The sequence below is a fragment of the Leuresthes tenuis genome, unplaced genomic scaffold (genome assembly GCF_036924035.1).
Source record: "Leuresthes tenuis unplaced genomic scaffold, fLeuTen1.0.hap1 SCAF_3, whole genome shotgun sequence".
NCBI classification, from domain to species: Eukaryota; Metazoa; Chordata; class Actinopteri; order Atheriniformes; family Atherinopsidae; genus Leuresthes; species Leuresthes tenuis.
This window is the reverse complement of record NW_027325357.1, coordinates 17,246,089-17,265,255: the sequence shown is the minus strand read 5'-3', so window position 1 is coordinate 17,265,255 and position 19,167 is coordinate 17,246,089. Positions and strand designations below refer to the sequence as shown.

The window sequence follows — 19,167 nt, the reverse complement described above, 5'->3', positions numbered from 1 at the left end:
CCTACATCAGAGACAGTATCAAAGACTCAGACGCTTCCTTTTTTCGAATGACAGTGACTTGAAATATTGTGCAATGAAAATAAAACAAAAAACACCTGGTGTATCATCTCACTATCAGCGAGCACGATTTCTTCCAGGCAAATAAAACAGCATGATTAAAGAGGTTTCAGAAATGCTGCAACCTTCTAGGGGCGCCCTCTTACATAAGAAGGACGGAAGGAGGTAGAAACCTGTCCTGCAGCCTGTGTATAGTTTTAAAAGCAAGCATCACTGGCAGCATGACGTGACATTATCACACACCCAGCACTAATGTCTTGCACATTTGTGAAGGCACCATCAGTGTGTTGATAACATATGCTGACATCTTTCTCTGGGAAGGCCTTGCACATTACATCGAAAGAAAATTATCAAACCACAAACTGCACTTAAAGTAGGCTGAGGCTGAGTGCTGCACTGGCCTTCTTGGACTGTAGACAAAGATCAGACACACGCATCCCACCTTAATGAGAAAACATGTTATTGTCAGGTTTGTCCACATGAGGATGATTTCTTGGGACATAATGTGAACCTTTAACTATGTTTATGTTTATGTTTATGTATTTAGCAGACGCTTTTATCCAAAGCGACTTACAAATGAAGATTTAACAAGCTATATAAAGCTAACAATAAACTACATAGAAGGAACCCACTAGTCTGACTCTGTCAGAGGTGACAGAGTAGAGATAGGGTGTAGGCATAGAAAGAAGTGCTGAAAGATAAAGTGCAGAGATAGAGGGGGTAGGGAAGTACAAGGTAAGTGCTAGGATAGGAGATGCTCTCTGAAGAGCTGGGTTTTCAAGAGCTTCTTGAAGATAGACAGGGACGCCCCTGTTCTGGTAGGTATTTATTGATATTTAATCACAACCATGTTTTGTTTTGATTTGTTTTTTTTTGTTGTTTTTTTGCCTAAACCTAACCAACCTTGACTGAAGATGATGTAGAGAAGTGAAAAAGCTGTTGAACCGTATTGGGTCGAGTGTGAGCCATACTTGGTACTCTAGCCTGGCAGCACCACCATCCCTCTCCTACCTCCTTATAAGAATGTTAGAACGTGTCATAGTTGCACGTGTCATAGTGTTACCATTTGCAAAAGAAAGCATAGGTATGTTAAAATTTCAAAGGTTTTAAAATGCAATGACATAAAGCACACGTGACAGCTTTGCATACCACAAAACAAAGCCATGATATGTTTTTTTAAAAACAGACTTACACACATAAAATTTCATAGTCCTGAAAGTTCTCATTGCGACCTGTTATTATATTAGTTTTGACAGCCTCTTTGCAACCCTGAATGCATGATATTGCTTTGTGGATTAAAAAGAAAATATGTGCATGTACTCTTGAATTAACTTATTATTTCATACTAATAATAAGTAGTATTACTAATAACACCAGTAATTGAAAGTCACAGCACCTTTTTATTTGGCTAATTACTGTAAATCTAATCTAATACAGTAATACTGTAAATTACTGGAAAAATCTAATCTGGTTATTTAACAGGGAGACAATTTTCTCAGATATCTCTGCAAAACCATGAGAAATCGGCTGTGATGTGTCAAAGAACAAAGAATTTCCCTGATATCTAATTCTTTGGGTATTCCATTCGCTCGTGTTTCTGTGAGCGGTTGAAGGATGTTTTTGGTTTTAGTTACACCTATAGGATGTCAGGAGCATCCTGGCAGTGTGTCACTGTCCTGTAAGTAGAACCTCACTCTGTCACTTGATCCTACACTGAAACCTTCTTGCCCTGATTTCTTGCCACAGTTTGATTCTCTTAATCAAAGACTTGCAGGTCAACACCAAGTGATACAGGATAGTCATGCTGCTTCTGCTGCACACCAATCGATGAGAGATTTGTATGTCCTCACCACCACCAAATTTCAACATCACCAAATTTCCAACACTGGTACAAAACTTTTTATGCAAGGGTTGTCAAATTGTACTCTGTGAAAAAAACACATTGCTGTCTTCTTACCCTCAGACAAATTCTCTCACAGAGGGATCCAGTGGAGCTGTCTCTCATTGATCTACGGGGCAGTTATTACTTGTAAGACATTTCAAGGAGTAAAGCACCAATGTCTCAAAGTGGATCATATATGACAGTCTAGTTCTGATGTGTTTGCATTGGTTTCCAAAGAGTTGATTTTACAACGTTGCTGTTGGTTCATAGAGCTTTAAAGTGTTTGGGGCCTAAGTATATTTCATATCTTCTGGTACATAATGAACTTTCCAGGCCTATAAGGTGATCCAGAGCAGGATTGCTTTACGTTAGAGGTAAACATGGAGAAGTGGTTTTCAGTCAGTATGAACCACAAATAATGCACCAAACTCCCAAAGAGCTGCAGGTTTACAGCAACTTTTGATTCTTTAAATCAAATCTTAAAACTGAAAACTTCTCCTTGCCACCGCATTTGATTGGCGTATTAAAACAAAGGACCTTGTTTGATAACGTTCACTGCACTGAATCATTTTTCTTCCTTTGCTTTTTCATTCAAATTTTCTTGGATGCTTTTCATGTTTACTTTGAATCACACGGTTGGTGGTTGAATTAAATTGTGGCGTCTAAATGAATTTGCCTTGCTTTGCCTCGCTAATTCCCTGCTTTGTTTTTGCATGCTGTGTGCATGCTGCTCTGAACTCTGCAAATTGATGTCTCATCCACTGCTGTATTCACATCACGTCCTGTGCAACAGACTGCTGCAGCTGCAGGTCACACAGAGTGTTTGCCCTGTCCTTCAGCAGAGTAAATTGGATGATCCAGACAGGGGAAAATGGCTTCATCATTATAGATATCATAGAGCTGAAAGAGCAACTGAGAGATCATTCCCATTGAAATGACATAAAATTGAAGCCTTTGCTTTATGAGAAACACAACCTTATGGAGCTGGTTCAACATTCACACCACGAATGGAGGAAATGACATGCAGCCACAAATAATCCTGTTAATGTGTCTTAGGTCTCCCTGGATCACTCTGCAAGATGTTTTCCCTATTATCCCTGCTGTCTGTAAAGATGGACACTGTTGCTGCAGCTTATTTCAGACAGCATTGTGTATTGCTTAATGGTGGCGCACCTGCTCTGGCTACATTTCTGCTATGTATTTTTAAACTGTAAGTAAATATATATATATAAGTGAGCGACAGGGAGGAAATGTGACACACCCCCTCCCCTGCCGTTTACGCCCCTCATATCAAATACAAACTGGTTGGATTTCCTCAGCACCAAGGACCGCAGACTGACTCTTTCCGGTCATTTTGAGCCGTTCAGTAAACCCAGCCCTCTGCCTGTACGACCCGCTCATAGACAGGTGGGACCGCTGATCGCAGCTGCCGCTGTTGAGATGAAGAAGATGAGACTGTCCTGCAGCGGATCATCTCCAAGACTTGGCTGTTAAAGACAACTGACATCGACAGAAGGTAAAGCTGTAGCGGGCGGGACACGCTGCCTGTTGGGACGAATATTTCGAACACAGAGGGGAGATCTGAAGATGGGATGTTGGTCAGGCGGTTGAATGAAATAAGCAGGCTTTAATTGTTTGACTGGTGAATTTGATGCCATGTTGTTGGTGTTACCATGTATTGTATATTGTTTACATGTTAATGACGATATTTTCACTGACTACACATAACTTTTTCGGCGTCTCGCTCCTCCCAATGCACCACGCCTGCAGAGCATAAAGTGCCGCATGAGCACTTTTCACTCTACATCATTATCACCTATAATAAGCTGACATCACCTTTTTTAAAAGAATTTCTGTTAAACAGAGCTGATTTAATTATCCTATTTTGTTCTTGCAGCTCCATGACTCTACAGTGAATGCTAGACCAGATACTGACTCCGGCAGTTTATATTCATGACATCATGGGGGCATCAGTCTGCATTGTCACTGTTGCTGCCGTAAGAAGAAGCTTCATCACAGTTCTGCATTTAACTTTGTTATTATTAGCACTGAGTGTGCATGGGCAGTTGCTGGGAGCCCCCGTGAACTGGAAAACGACTTGTGTATGCGCTAGTAACATCATCAGTTGCTCCAATGCGAGTCTAACCAATGTTCCCACAGCTCTTCCACAATATGCAGCAGTTCTGGACCTCAGTTTCAACTCCATTACCAAGCTACGTGCTGAGTGGACCCCCGTCAATCTCAATAGACTGCACAGTCTATTACTCAGCAACAACGGCCTCACCTTCCTCTCTTCTGAGGCATTTGTGCATGTGACAAAGCTTCGTTACCTGGACCTTTCCTCTAATGGGCTCCGTCAGCTGGATGAGTTCATCTTTGAGCCACTGGAGCACCTTGAAGTGCTGCTACTTTATAAGAACAACATCTCTCAAATAGATCGCTCTGCCTTCTCAGGCCTCATGTCTCTGCAGAGGCTCTATCTGAGCCATAATCAGATCTCACGCTTCCCTTTAGAGCTGGTGAAGGAGCAAAGCAGGCTGGAAACTCTTAGGCATCTTGATGTTTCGTCCAACAGGATTAAAGCCCTTCCACTGCAAGAGGTTCAGGATCTGCCTGCCTGGATCAAGAATGGTATATACTTCCACAGCAACCCTCTGACTTGCAGCTGTGAGCTGTATGACCTGTTGGCACGCTGGTACCTTAAGGAGCTCAGCCCTGCCATTGACTTCACAGGCAGCCACACATGTTTGATACCAGGTCTGCGGAGGGAAACAACGTTCATCCTGGATCTGGATAAGGCCTATCTGAATTGCAGTGAGATCAAAGTTCTGAAGGAAGAGGCCTATTTGGAGCAATCTTTGGTACTGGACTGTGATACCAGGCAGAAGGATGTGGTGAAGAGATGGGCACTACCAGGAAACATCCCACTGTCTCCTGCAAATGAGACTGCTGTAATGCGTCCTGATGGCAGCCTCCACATCGGGCCCCTGAAAGCAGAAGACTCAGGAATTTACACCTGCTATGCTACAAGTGATTCTCTCAATGAGACATTGTATGTAACTGTAGTGGTGTTCAACTCTACCATGAGTGGCGGGCTTGAAAATCTAAAAACAGCCTACACCACCCTCGTAGCATGTCTGGTCAGTATAGTTATGGTCCTCATCTACCTTTATCTGACCCCCTGCCGCTGCGCGTGTTGCTCAGGTCAGGACATGGAGAAAGACGACCCAAGGGAGAGCCTCCACTCCTCAACTGTCAGCCTTTCTCAGGCACATGAAGAGACAGAGCAACAAAAAATGGAGGGCGGGGGCTTCCGCTACAGACCAACAGCCCTGCTGGAACATAAAGATCAGCTGGAGCAGAACGGCAGGTTGAATCCGATTGGTGAGGAAGACGAGGAGTGGCAGGGGGACAACAGGGAGAGAAGGAGGTTCGATGAGGACTCTGTCAGCTCTGTATGTTCTGATACTCCAATGGTGGTATAAACACCAGGAGCAGTGCTTGCATGGTAGAGCAGTGATGGTTTTATGCTCCTTGGTATTGCTTTGAGTGTGTGCATTATTCAAGTTATCATCTTCTAAAGAAAGCTTTGGCTGACTCTGACAGTTAATGACGCTATTGAGGCAGTACATGCTGTTGATAAGAAGTGAATTACCAACGAAATGTCTGTTTGAAAGCAAATTGAGGTTAAAATACTGGGGTTAAAAGACTTTATAGCCCACAGTGTTCAAATAAATGCTTTAGTCTCATGAGTTTTAAAATGTGCTACCACTTAGCTGTGCAATTAAGAACAATGTGAGCTCAAAATGCTGTTTGCATTTGTGATGGAGGCACCACTTAGGACCACAAATACTTTCAGAGAGCTACTAACTACTGAGAGACAAACAGCACAGAAAGACATAGAATTCCTTAGAGTAATTGTCCTCTGAATATCCAGAGGCGGTGCATGAACTACTGCCTTTATGCAACAGGGGTCATGGTACTAGATGTTGGACAGAAGGTTGCTGCTTCAAATAGAAATTAATTTTATGCAAAGCTCGCAGAGCTCAGCTATTACTGCAAGCTGTTCAAAATACGTTGTATGTTGTAGTCTCGTTTGGATTTGTTCATCTTCATAGAACACAATGCTGTAAGGATTACTTTTATGCAATTTAAGTAACTAGACGAAACACTGATGAAAGGAGGTTCCCACCTGATGACCCCAATGACATGTTGGTCAGCACTGCTCACTGGTCTATAGGGATTATAGGGACTTATTCACAGAGTCTGGTCCATTTTTTCTTTAGCACAAGTTTCTTGTGTCTACCTTAAATGTGTCATGTATAAGTGTGTTAGTGTGTTCGCGAAATAATCTGAGTAACTGTGGCCTTTGCTGAAGTGATTTTAAATACTGGGCTGATTAAGTGTCATGTTCAGGTCTTTCAAGTCAGTTTGCACTAATCCCAGTTATAGAATTATAAACAGCGCTGTTCTTTTGTTTATTATTCTTCATAAATAGAAATCTAATTTGTATTCAGTTTTGTTTGAACCTTTCATTGCAGACAAGTAATGGTTTTCGAGATAAACTATAAGAGTTCACACTGTGGTGAGTAATTTATGTCGATCACAGTGACAGTGCACAATATTTTATTACTGAGACCGACTTCAGTTTTTATTTGAGCTATTTGGAAAACAAATATTGACTGTGACCAGACGAATGTGCATGAAAAGCAAAATAATTTCCCATTGGGGATTAATGAAGTATATCTGAATTTAAATGAAATATGGATTTAGATTTAGGAGCATTTTCATGAATTAGAGTAATATGATTTAGCAAAGCTAATCTTTTTTTAAATTGTGGTTAACATTTTGAGATCTAGAATAATTTCACTGAAATGTTTCATTTTAAAACACTTTTTCTATCACCTTGTTCTAATTTGCCACTGTGCATGCATGCAGCTCATTTAAAAAAAAAAATACTCCACTGACTGAACTTTAACTTCAAACTATGCGAGTAGAAATAGCCCAGATTATGGTAAGCTACACTTCATATGCATCTTAAACATTCCAGGAGACAATAAAGTCACTCAGATTTCAGTGCAGCTGCTGCAGGTTTTGTCTCTTGATGCTCTCCGTTTACAGTTGTTCTCAGCCTTATTCACTTTTGACCAACCTCTCAATTCAACATACACGACTGACAACTAAGTACTAATGATTTTCTGTTCTTGGTGCCATCAGCATGATATATTGAGTGTGAGTTGCAGACAGTTTAAATCTGCGTACAACATGGCACACTAGATTGTTCGTTGCTGCCAGAAAATATTTCCCAGGGGAAAACAACTGAGAGCAATACCATCCACTGATTGCCTCTGGACATTAGTGCCCAACCCTAAGCAAATCATCCAGCACAGCCCACAGAAGTCACATAAACACAGTCAAAAATAGCAGCTAGTGATGCAGCCAACATACGTTACAGTTTTACAGTTTCTGAACAGATGTCCTAATTTCAATTACATTTCCACTTTACCTGAAACTAAATAGAAGCTCTCTTAAGTTTAACTGTGTCACCACAAATGTTACTTTCCATAACAACATGTGAATATAAATCAGTCACTAAGAACCAAACTTTAAATAATAAATTAAACCAAAAACAGTATCTAAAATGTGATTTTAAGTTATAATAGATATTCCACAAGTCATGGCTTCTCGCTATAGGTCGCACCGACTACACCACTGGAAAGAAAACATTTTCCTCAGCAATTTGTCCTTTGCATTACAATTTTTAGTAATTGTAATTCAAATCTACTCTGATTTAAAAAAAAAAAACAATATTGTTCAAAAGCCTCACTTCTCATGGTGCGTTTTCCAGATAAGTACATATTAATTTACATGGGGTGAATCAATGAACACCCTAAGGTGATGTGTCAGTAGGAGTTTAAACTCTTCAAATGTTTATGACATTGTGGCCAGTCAGCATTGTCTGATAAGGAAACATGTGTATTCTATGTAGCTAAACTATGTGTCTTTTATAGGGTTCGTATGGTAAGCACTTTATCAAAAAGAAAAATCTCTCTTTTTCTGTAGAAAGTCACTGATAATGACCAAAGACTCACTTGTGAAGAATGGGAAGTCTAAATATTCAGTGTTTATAGTAGTCAGTACTATAAACTATAAAGTTACATCGTCATTTTTATGTTGAAGCCGTCCACTCTACTTCTGTGTTAGTCACAATGTTGTGTTTTGTGCAGTCCTGTTGAAAGACCTGATTGATCGTTTGCTGTATAATACTCCTGTATAATACTCCTGTATAACAAAAAAATAAACATAATGTGAATAATGTCTTATGAGGTGAATTAATTCAATCTGCCAGATAGACAGCGGTTAAAGAAATGATAGTTAGAACATGCTGCATGCACAGCGAATACAGCCAGCAACCCACTTTTACCATGGGGAGACCAGCATGGCTCTCCCATGTCAGCTCACATCATAGCTTTGCACACGTGTCATTTTTATAGCTCATTTTTGTGTGGCATAAGCATACATGATGTATCATGAGAGAAGAAGTTAATTCTATCAATCCATGGTCAGGCAGCTTCTGCTCTCTATGCTAAGCTAATTGGCTAATAGCTGAGTCCTCATTTCTGGGGCCTTTAGAAGAAAGAGAAGCAATATTCAAGAAGGGTCCCATGTCAGAGAAAAATATAAATATATATTACTGGTTAGGATCAATGCCAATGGCATGTGTGTATTTGTCACGCAGGAATGGGATGCAGCCAATCTCATATTTTACTCTCTAAGGATGAAATGAAAAAAATAAAAGAAATATTACTAAACTGGGAAACTTCTATTTTAACTCTGAGTCTCAAGTGTGACGGAACTGGCTGGGGTGTCATGTCAGCTTGTGTGCTGGCTTCAGTTTCTTTATTACAGTAATGACACAGACTTGTTCACTTGAGGGTGAAACGGGAGACCACACAGATTGTTGGAGTGGAAACTGGGTGTCCTATTTGTAGTCCCCGTTCATCAGATATCCTCACTTTTGGCAGCATTTCAATGTTGCTGGACTTTCACCCTTATTTGGATTGTTGATTATAGGATCTCTGAGCAAACTGAGCACTCTGGCTCCATTAGCTCATCCATTTTCATAGTTGAAGAGAGAGTGGTATTCTAATAGCTTAATATTTGATGTCACATTTGGGTCTCTACTTGCACATACTGACATGTCTTTATGTTGTGAACTTTCTGTCGAAACAAAATAAGTCACATTTTAAATAATCACTGCAGCAAATGTGTGCAGATTCAGTATATAAGTGAGCTCATTTTTGCACCGAGGCATTATTGCAGGAGATGCTGCAGTGTGAAACCTCACCTGCTGCCCTGAATCTCCTCCTCTACAGGATGAATGATTGAAGAGGTCTGCAGGGGCATTCGTGTCTCTCAGTAGCTACTTTCTCATATTACTGTTTATCCACAGAACATGTAAACCCAGCCAGGCGTGTGGGCTCATATTTGACCGTATGGAAAATCCAGCGATGCAGTGTTGAACCTAAAGCATTTTATGATTAAACTGAAAAAAAATGTGACAATGTGCCTATAGGAGGCATGAGGGGGTTATCAGTGGATCTCTGTGTTGTGTTTACATGGAAAAGAGCTGAATGGCACATGTCTTTTGGATATTAAGTCACAGATTATAATTAGAACAAATGCAGCTGCCTGGAGAAAATCTCAGCTCACCACACATCACAGACCCAGATGGCATGAGCGTAAGCCACTGCCTGCTGACAATGAATGACTGCGTTATAAGTCCTGAATTCTGAGTGAGATGACTCATCCTCTCCTCAGACACCTCCCAGAAGAATCACATGAATGATGGATCCCCAAAGTGCAGCGTAGAGGGTCCTCTGCCATCTAGTGGCCACAAAAATACTCGAGCGCTACCAGAAGGAAAACATTTTGATTTATTATTTGCCTTACAAAATATTCTGTCGGCACTTTCCATGCACTTAAATCAAAAAGAGTTTCGTCTTTTAAACAGGGACATAAGGACGCATAGGTTTGGAAGACAGCCTTCATAGATAAGTAGATATTCTACCTCCAATTCTACTAATTTAAGTCAGCTCAGGCTGTCTAAAAAAAAAAAATGACTTGGGCATCTGACAAATGTAGAAGATGATGTTGTATTTACACAGTCTGAGCAAAGCTGATGTTAAACTGCTGCAGCTAGACCCTGCCCAGGATCCAGGTAAAAAGGTGCGAACCCTGTCACGCATCCAGGACAAGAGAGATGAGAGGAAGGTGGTTAAATCAGCAGAAATTATTTATTTTAAAAAAATCTGGATTTGCACATCAGTTATGCAGCTGCTTTCATCAACTGCCGACCTATCCAATGTGCCCCAAAACTCCCAGCCAGTCAAAAATTATGTTAAATTCTTATAACTCAAGTGTGTTATATTCAATCCATCTCCATGTCTGAATGTTACAAAAGTTAATTGGATGATATAGTGGGATCCTCTTAATGCTTTTAGGGTAGTAACATATCAGTGTATCATACTTCCCTCAAGAGTTCTGGTGGCACAAATAATGCTAGAAAAGATCAGGTTTTACCAGAGTAAGGTCTCACTTATTATGTATACAGAGAACACATTTTGTAGGATTTTGGCGCTAACAGGTTATCAAATGTAGGAGCACCTCCCACTGGTGACATGCTTGGAAGGGAAAGTCTGAAAACCACATCACAGTGGCAGAGAGCCCAAAATATAACCTGTTTCAGCAAGGTGAAAAGACTGGTGCCACCTGTAAATATGACTCGTTTATGAGCGGCAGAGGCTGAGACATTGACTCTTGACCTCATTGACATATTCTCAAAGTGGGGGGAGGCTGAGCTTTTGAATTTTAAGTGTCTGTCTAATCACAAAAAGACAAGACGAAGCAAACGGAAGACAAAACAGATAAGAGTGCATTTCATTACTGTTAGCTTCATACACAAAGACCTCATCTGCAGCAAAGATCACAACCAACACTTATTTTGATTATTAGTTAATGCCAAGAGAATCTTGAACGGACTTTCTGCCCTCATTGGTTCGAATCACACTCACATCCTCCTCTTAAGAGGCCAATTAACACAATACTGATAAAGTGAAATCGGAGGAAGAAACAGAGGGAGCCGGGGATGTTTTTCCTGATATGTTTGGTCTGTTCAGGGAATCAGTGTTATAGGAAAATAATGCAGGTTTAATGCGTTACTGATCTGAATCAAACTCAGACCACAGATCACTCATAAACACAACCCCCGACGGAAATTAAACAAAGAGCACCGGTTGCTGCTTCATAAATACTCCATGATTAGGTTTTTTTACGGCTTCTACCCTGCCAGTGTTGATAATTTATCCAGCCGAGCTCAATAACAAAACGCGTCTCAATAAAAGCATCTGAAATAAAGGATTTTACAGACGGTGATAGATTATCCAGAAGATATTTAACGCGCCCCCATTTCCAGCCGACATAAATCTCAGTTAAATATTGTGCATTTACAGGCCTGTTTAACATCAATAGAGGAGGAAAATGTAGGTGTGATTTAGTTATCCGATGTTCAGTGACTTCAAAGACCAATCAATCAAAAATGAAAGTGGGTGAAGATTGTTATTGTGGTTGAGTTTTAGAGGAATTTGTTTGATTAGGCCAGATTTTTTTTTTTTTTACATAAATGACTGAACAGAAGTGGCCTTCAGTGTTGTAAAGCTTGCCTTTCATTTGATATGTTCAACTAAAACTAATCTCAGGTTTCTATAGTTATAGTTATAGTATAGGGAATGTAACTGCTCGGAAAACCCGTTCTTAATGCACAGTAAGGACGCTGCCATTGGGCCGTTCCTGCTGTTAAAAATCAATCACCATCAATCAACATGACTTAATCATCTTGTAATCTATACATATTCTTAATTTTTCCAATAGAAAATCATCATTAGTTGGGGGGGAAAGAAGACAGAATAGCAATTTAAGTTTGAAGAACAGCTGCCTTTATTCAAGCTTAAATCAAATGATCAGCAGGCAAATTCAACAGTACAAGTACAAACATGAGAGGTTGAAATCATACTCACCAGTGCAGCGTACCGTGGCCGGTGCAGCGTACCGTGGCCGGTGCAGCGTACCGTGGCCGTCACGGCGTACCGTGGCCGTCACGGCGTCGAATGTGGACCGACGTCTCAGCGTGTATGAATTACCTCAGAGTTGATCAAAGCTCCACAGACACGCTGCAGATGCATGTGCTCTGAGGTTAGATGTCCTCTCTGCTTTCTCCTTCATGTCAGGGGATGACCTGAAACACTCAACATTTTCATTTTGTGCCACAACGTCTACAGAACAGCTCTCGAGTTCGTTTGACTGAAAGTTTAAACAACGACGAGCTGAGTCTGACCAACCAACAGAATGAACTAAATCCGGTCAACGCTTCTGTTTCCCTACAAGACCTGTTTTTTTTTTGTTTTTTTTTTCTAAAAACTCACCATGCTGGAATCTGAGCGCTCAATGGTCGTAATCTATAAACCGTTGCCTCAGCAGTACAATTTGTACAGACTAAATGTGACTGCAGCCCAATGTTTACATACCTGAAATACCACAGCGTGTGGCAATACTTTCATTCTCACCAGGTTATTTAGCTGCTGCTCTAACTGCCTGCCATGGACCGATTGCACTGTAGGCCATGAACATCAACAACTGCCCTTTTTGTTTAGCCTGCTGACTGCTGCTGACCCCCCCCATGTTTGGTATAACAACTTCTATTTTGTCCCAATATTTGCAGCAGTCATGACTCAGCAACTCAGGCACAGTGCCTGTTGTGACTCTGAAAGTTGCCTTTCAAACACAGCAGTTGATAATCAGATCTGTGTTACACACACACACACACCCACCCACACACACACTTCATTCACCTTTTACCAGCGCATAAAGCAGGTGAACTTGCCCTTTCAACAGTTTCGAGTCGCTTCTTACTTTCTTGATTGTCTCCATTGAATGTAATGTGACACTTCTACTCCACAACCATTTTCTCAGTGCTTCATGTACTTGTTTATGCGACATTTACTTTGCAGTCTGTTACATATCAAGTCTGTTCTACTAACAGCGTGTCAATGATTACAGATTAAATCCACTTCTGACACTATCCCAAGTCATAGGAGGTGTGGATTTAAACACCGAGTATACTGACATGTTATGATACCGGCGTGACACGGACCAATAAAAGGAAGTTTACTCGTGACACTTTAAATGAGCCTTTATCAGGATCTTACTCTCGCAACTATACACTTTTGCAGTGCTTCTACGACTCGTTTGTGTAGTCGTCCGTGTTGCCAGTTTGCAGCCGTTGGTCCATTACTGACCAAACAAAAATGTCTCGTCATTTAGCAAGACTCCGAGTGAGTGATGATGCAGACCAAACAGGAACGCTGTGTCGATAAAAGGAAACCAAAAGATGAACTCCAAGTCTTAGACTGAACCGGCATTACTCTAAGAAATATAACAGCCTTTTCTTTTGGACCCTTTCGAACTCCTCAGCTTTTAATTGGGCCACATTAGGTCTAAAAATGATCTTGAACATTGCGATACGTACCCAGACTTGTCGTTGGAGCCTTCTGAATACGTTACCTGAGGAGCAGAAGGGCGTTCAGCCAGAGGGAGACTCAAAGCTGTCGGATCCCGCAGCTCCAGCTCGAGACGGAGCCGCTGCACGGCGTGGACACCTGCGTCAAGTCCTCCTGTCTGGAGCGCTGCCCGGAGGCAGAGCAGGAGCGGCGCAGATAGATCCTGACGCAGCTTCCGTCAGCCCGACACTCGTCACTTTGCTCTCATATGCAGTTTGGCACAAAATGTTTTAAAGAAGCACATAAATCAGATCAACAAATCTGTTGATCAAATCTGACCTTTCCGCTTTTTAGCGAGTAAAGCAGATGGCGTCACCGTCTCGACCCTTTTTCTCCGGACACAGGCTGAGACACGTGAAGTCTGGCCCTAGCACAGAGATCTTCCTCTTCCAAACTCCAATGATCGAACAACAAGCAACTACACACACTGCTCCTTCACAAGCTGCTGCAGATGCAGAGCCAATAATCTCTGCACCAGTGTGCCGCCGTAGCCGGATGGAGAAAAAAAAAACCCCCGTGCTTCCACAGAGGCTGCCTGATGAAGAGGGCCCCTGGTGTGGCGTTAAGTGGGGACTTGTTTGAGCACAGTGCCGGTTGTCAGTCCCCACCTCCAGAGGTACAAGCCACATGTCTGAGATGATACAGTGACTCTAGACTTGCTGGAAAAGTACACTAGTACGGGCAAATTTCAATCAGAACGAAGGTCACATGAAAAGCTCTTCACAAAGAGGTCATTCAACAAATGTTGCCAAACATGAAAACACACAACTGGAGGGCTTCCCTCGATTCTCACACTTGCTCTCCTTTCTGCTGGGAAGGCCTCTGCTGTCAAAGTGAAAGCCTCTCCAGTTTGATAAACAACTCCAAGAACAGAACAGGTCACAAAAGTTGTCTTCCAAGGCACTCGTGTTTCCCACGAAAGAGCAAATTTATTAAGACAAGATCTAGCAAGTGCACGCCGCACTTTGCGTGACAGTTAGATATACTTCTTAGGCCCATGAGCATTGATGTTCTCCACTTCTCTCTCCAGATATCCTGCGTACACAGCACATATTTTCTTTCCCCCTCATTTGAAACACAGTACTCAAATCAAAGCATGAAGAAAAAAAGAAAAAAAAAAAAGATTAAAAGTCCTTTTGGAGGATGGCAGGTAAGGCCACCAGAGAGCAGCGTCCTCTGCTCTTATGTTTGTATCACACAAGTCCACAGATAGCGTAGCAATACCTTCTACTTCCAGACTCCAGACCAGGTATAAAATGTACATGACATACATACAGAGCCTCAATTACAGATTACATCATCTTCTTCTTCATTCTTTAACAGTACATGCTTTGCTGGGGTTGGAACTATAATTTGGGGGATTATAACACAGGAGGAGAAAATTGAAATTTTTGATTAAACAACTCAATAAAAGATGCCAATGAAAACACTCTATAGAAGCGATGAGGACAAAAAGCAACCCTGCGCAGCATAGTTGCCGTTCAAATGAACAAACCCACAACACAGACTATCATTGTGAAGCAGAACGAAGCTGTTTGAGCGAATCTTTGATTAGAAAATGCCAAACAGTGGAATGGTTTATGCACTACAGAAAGCTGCTTCACTTTGGGCCGGAGACCATTGGTCAGGGAAATAAGAACAAAAGCAAAAAGTGCTATATGAGGACGTTACCGTGGCAAGTTATGCTGGACATTTTTCACCAATTGCTGCGGTTTTGGAATTTCAGGTACTGTCTTCAATAGTCTATGGCGTTGACAGTTAACATCTCATCGTGTAATACAGAGTTCGCTACTTGTATCCATCCTCTATAAGATATAATGGTGCAGCTGGAACCAGTGCTTCGTGAAAACACAGAAGGAAAACTGCATTTATGTCACCTTGTAAAATAACCACAAGTTAAGGCTCAGAAAGGAGCATTAATACGGATGTCAAACCCTAACCCTGTCGGTCTGTTTGAGGTCAGACACCAGGAGGATGAATATTAGAAAAGGACCGGCTCTTTACTGGCAAAACGAGAAAAGCTGTTGAACTGAACGCTGAACAGATGCACATCTGGAGCATGTCTATTAATGAGCAAAGTTTTCAGGCAAAAAGATGCATTTCCTTAATCAAAAGAAAATTATGAAAAGTGTATGAGGTAATTTAACTATTTCAGTCTGATTAAACAAATGATTAGCTACAAAAACATCAGCGACTGATCAATTAAATCCATGCCAGACTAATTTAAGGCCAAATGAACCTGAAATTATTGTTGTTGTAGGGAGGCGATGCCTGAAAGGATATAAAATGAACTGGGTTTCTTTTTAAATGACATAAGGCAACATACAGAACTGATTTACAGAGTTGTAATTCCCTCTGAATTACTTTTTTAAAAAAATGTGATAAGTGATGATTAACCAGCAGAAGGCAACGTGTAACCTGTATCAATTAGTCAGTTCTATTGATTTATCAAAATCCATTCATTTCAGAGACTTTCTTTAAACCTTCAGCATGAAATAAAAGCCACCACACAGGTTGGGGAACTTAAATCAGAACCCTCCTGCACCATTTTGTTATCGTTACTTCTCTCTGTTTAAACACATCATAATTAAACAGTCATTAGATTGTGAAAGGAGACGTGTGCGATTTGCACTTTTTTTCTTTTTCTTTTTTTTTATGATGCTCCTCTGATAATGACCATCACCATGTAGTCGTCTTCAGATTTGGCAAAGGCTTTGGCGGAGGCATCCAAGAACTGCTGGGAGAACTCACATGGAGGGAAAGCGTGCAGAACTCCTCCGTGCTCTTTGTCGCGACGGCCTCCTCCGGAGAGGCTAATGATGCCAGCAGCTTCCTTCTGCTTCAGGTAGGACACCAGGTTCTTCAGCGGTCTCTCTGTGGAGTTGTTGGCATCCTGGCCCCCGCTGTCCTCAGATTTCCCGGGCACGGCCAGCAGGATGGAGTATCCACTGGAACCGGCGGCCTTGATGCGACGAGAGACTTCGTCCAGCTTCGGTTGGTCCAGGCGCAGGCGCTGGCTGATCTTCAACTCGGACACTTTGCCCTTAGTGGAGCCCCCCAACAGCAGACTCGAGGCCACCTTCAAGTCTCCTTGCAGCAGGTGCAGGGAGGTTGGAAAGCTGCTGTTCTTGAGCAGGAGGACTCCCTCCCAGGCCTGACTCAGCATCTGTCCATCAGCAGTGGGGTTAGACAGCTGGCCAGACTTGGATGGTGAGGAGTTCAAAGGCGGATGCTCTGAACGATTCTCCTTTCTCGCTGGGCTCTTAGATGAGTTCCTCGCTTTGTGTCTGCGGTCTTTCTCAGAGCTGGAGCCAGGCTCAGACGGGCTACGTGTTCTTCTTCTCTTGTCTGCAAACCCAGTATCATGGCTGTTCTCCCGCCCTCTGACAGGCGACGTTCTGCCAGAGCGAGGCAGACGTTCAGGGTCACCCCCATCACGGCTGCTCCCTCCAGGGCTGCGCTCCAATGAGTTGCCATGACGTCGTAGACCATAGTCCCCGCCGTTGGGTGAACGCTCTGGCCGCCAGCCATCATCTAAATGTCTCCTTTTGCGGCCCAAATCTCTGCTTTGCAGCTCAATTGACCAGTTCTCTTTGGAATGTCTCTCCAGGCGATCCATGGGATCAAATCCGGGACCTCGCACCCTGTCGTGGGCATTCAGGCCAGACCATTCAGCAGCGGGGTAGAGATCTCGGTCTCTGAAGCGAGCTGGAAGAGGAGGGGACCTCTCTCTCACGGACTCAGTGAAGCGGTGAGAAAAGGGCTCCGGGACTAAGTCATAACGTGGCAGGGGTAGAGGAAGCTGCATGTACTGCTGCTGCTGGTAGCGATGTTCTGTGTCTGCAAAGTCCACTCTGAGCCTCCTGTCAGGACCACCGAGGGGAAAACCTCTCATATGAGTACATGCAGCCTGAGCAGCATCCAGGCTTTCATACTGGATGTAAGCCCACGTGTCGCCTTTCCTGTAGTCTATAGTCCTGATGGTGCCAAAGCGGTCAAACTCTTTGGCCAGTGCAGCCAGTGGAACCCAGTGTCCCAGACCACCCACCCACAGCCTGGTTGTGGGTGTGGGTTTACCATACCCTATTTTGATTGGACTGTGTCCCACCACTTTCCCCGACATGGCTACTTTGGCACGATGAGCCATGTCAAGATTCTCAAACTTGATGAATCCATAAGTGTTGCTCTGTCCTCTGGGTGTTCGCTTTATGTCCACCTCTGTTATTACTCCAAAGCGGTCAAATGCCCTCCTCAGGTCATTCTCTGTCACAGTGACGTCCAAGTTGCCCAGAAACAACGTCCTGTTTGCCCTCTGATCGTCCTCGGGGCTAATTAATTCCTCGTCACGGTAAACAGCACATTCAGAAACGAACGGGGGTCTATTTCTGGGCTCGTACACAGAAAAATCCCTTTCTCTTTCCAGCTCTCTGAGATGAGCTGGTGGAGGAGGGGGGAGGTGGCCCAAAGCTAGCTGCTGTAACCGGTAGCCTCTGTAACCCATACCTGTGGGGGACAGGGGTCTCTGAGAGTGGAGATGCCTATGTCCGGAGGGAAAACTGTCTTTAGACACAGGCGAGCGGCTTCTGCGTTTGTTCATGTAGACCGTCTCTATTTTCAGGGGTCGGTCGTACAGCACCAGTTTGCCGCGGGCGTGCTTAGCCGCCCGGGCGTCATCAGGCCTCCTGAAGTTCACAAACGCAACCCTTTCGTCATTTTCACGACTAATTTTGACACTCACGTCTCCAAACTTCTTAAACTCGTGAAACAGTCCGTCCTCTATGTCCTCGTCGTTCAACTCGGAGCCAAGTTCACTTATTTTGAGAGTTTTGTACTCACTTCCTGGGTTTGACGGAGGCCGCGGCTCGCTACGTGAGCCGGACCTGGACGTTTCCACGGGGATGTCAGCGCCACTATGCGGCTTGTTCCCCGAAACAGCTCCGTAGTCGTAACCGCTACTAGTCCGACTGGATGAATTATATCCGTCTGAATCCCTCCCATCTCTTTTCTCACTGTATAAACTTCTTCTGGACGGAACGCCACTTTGAGCGGAGCCGTTATTGCCCGCGGTGCCACCGGCTGAGAGTGCTCCGGTCTTCTTGTTGCTCGGGTAGCTTCCTCCTCGGTCTCTGCTGTCATCAGGCGCCCGGGTACGTTTCTTCACTGGTGATCGCTCCTTCCCCTTCATGTCAAAAAGCAGATAGCTGCAGCTTGCTAACACTGACCTACTTTAATAAACCCTTTGCAGTTGAAATACACCTCCTCTGCCAGAACTTAAAGCGGTTTCAACACTACTCCCTGACGAGCGAAGAAGTCGCCATGTTGAATAAGTTGCACTACTGTACCGGAAGTCCCGCCTCCTGTATGAAGAAGAAGCTGATTGGGTTGCAGCTTGTCAATCATGCAAAAACCAAGGCAGCCGGCCTATCATAAAAAGAAGGGTGCGGCTCGTGCTCTGGGGTTAGAGAGCCGTTTTACAGGCAGTGGTTTATAACTAGAAGAGTGGTATGACTGTAATTGTGAAAGACTGAAGAACAAGACAAGTTCGCGTAAAATATTAGTCTAATCTGGAATCTATACTAAGTAATGACGTCACTTGCTCGTGTGTAGGTTCAG

The 19,167-nt window shown here is 43.0% G+C and overlaps 1 protein-coding gene and 1 pseudogene across 1 annotated transcript; one reads left to right on the top strand and one right to left on the bottom strand.

Annotated features, from left to right (window-relative positions):
- Positions 1 to 3,261: 3,261 nt before the first annotated feature.
- LOC140303438 (amphoterin-induced protein 1-like) lies at positions 3,262 to 8,260 on the top strand. Its single transcript, XM_072382198.1, has 2 exons — positions 3,262 to 3,455; positions 3,837 to 8,260. Exon 2 carries the CDS (start codon positions 3,856 to 3,858, stop codon positions 5,422 to 5,424), a length of 1,569 nt encoding a protein of 522 aa, XP_072238299.1. The 5' UTR covers positions 3,262 to 3,455; positions 3,837 to 3,855; the 3' UTR covers positions 5,425 to 8,260.
- Positions 8,261 to 13,881: 5,621 nt separating this feature from the next.
- Positions 13,882 to 18,900, bottom strand: LOC140303435 (RNA-binding protein 15 pseudogene; annotated as a pseudogene).
- Between the last annotated feature and the right edge of the window lie 267 nt (positions 18,901 to 19,167).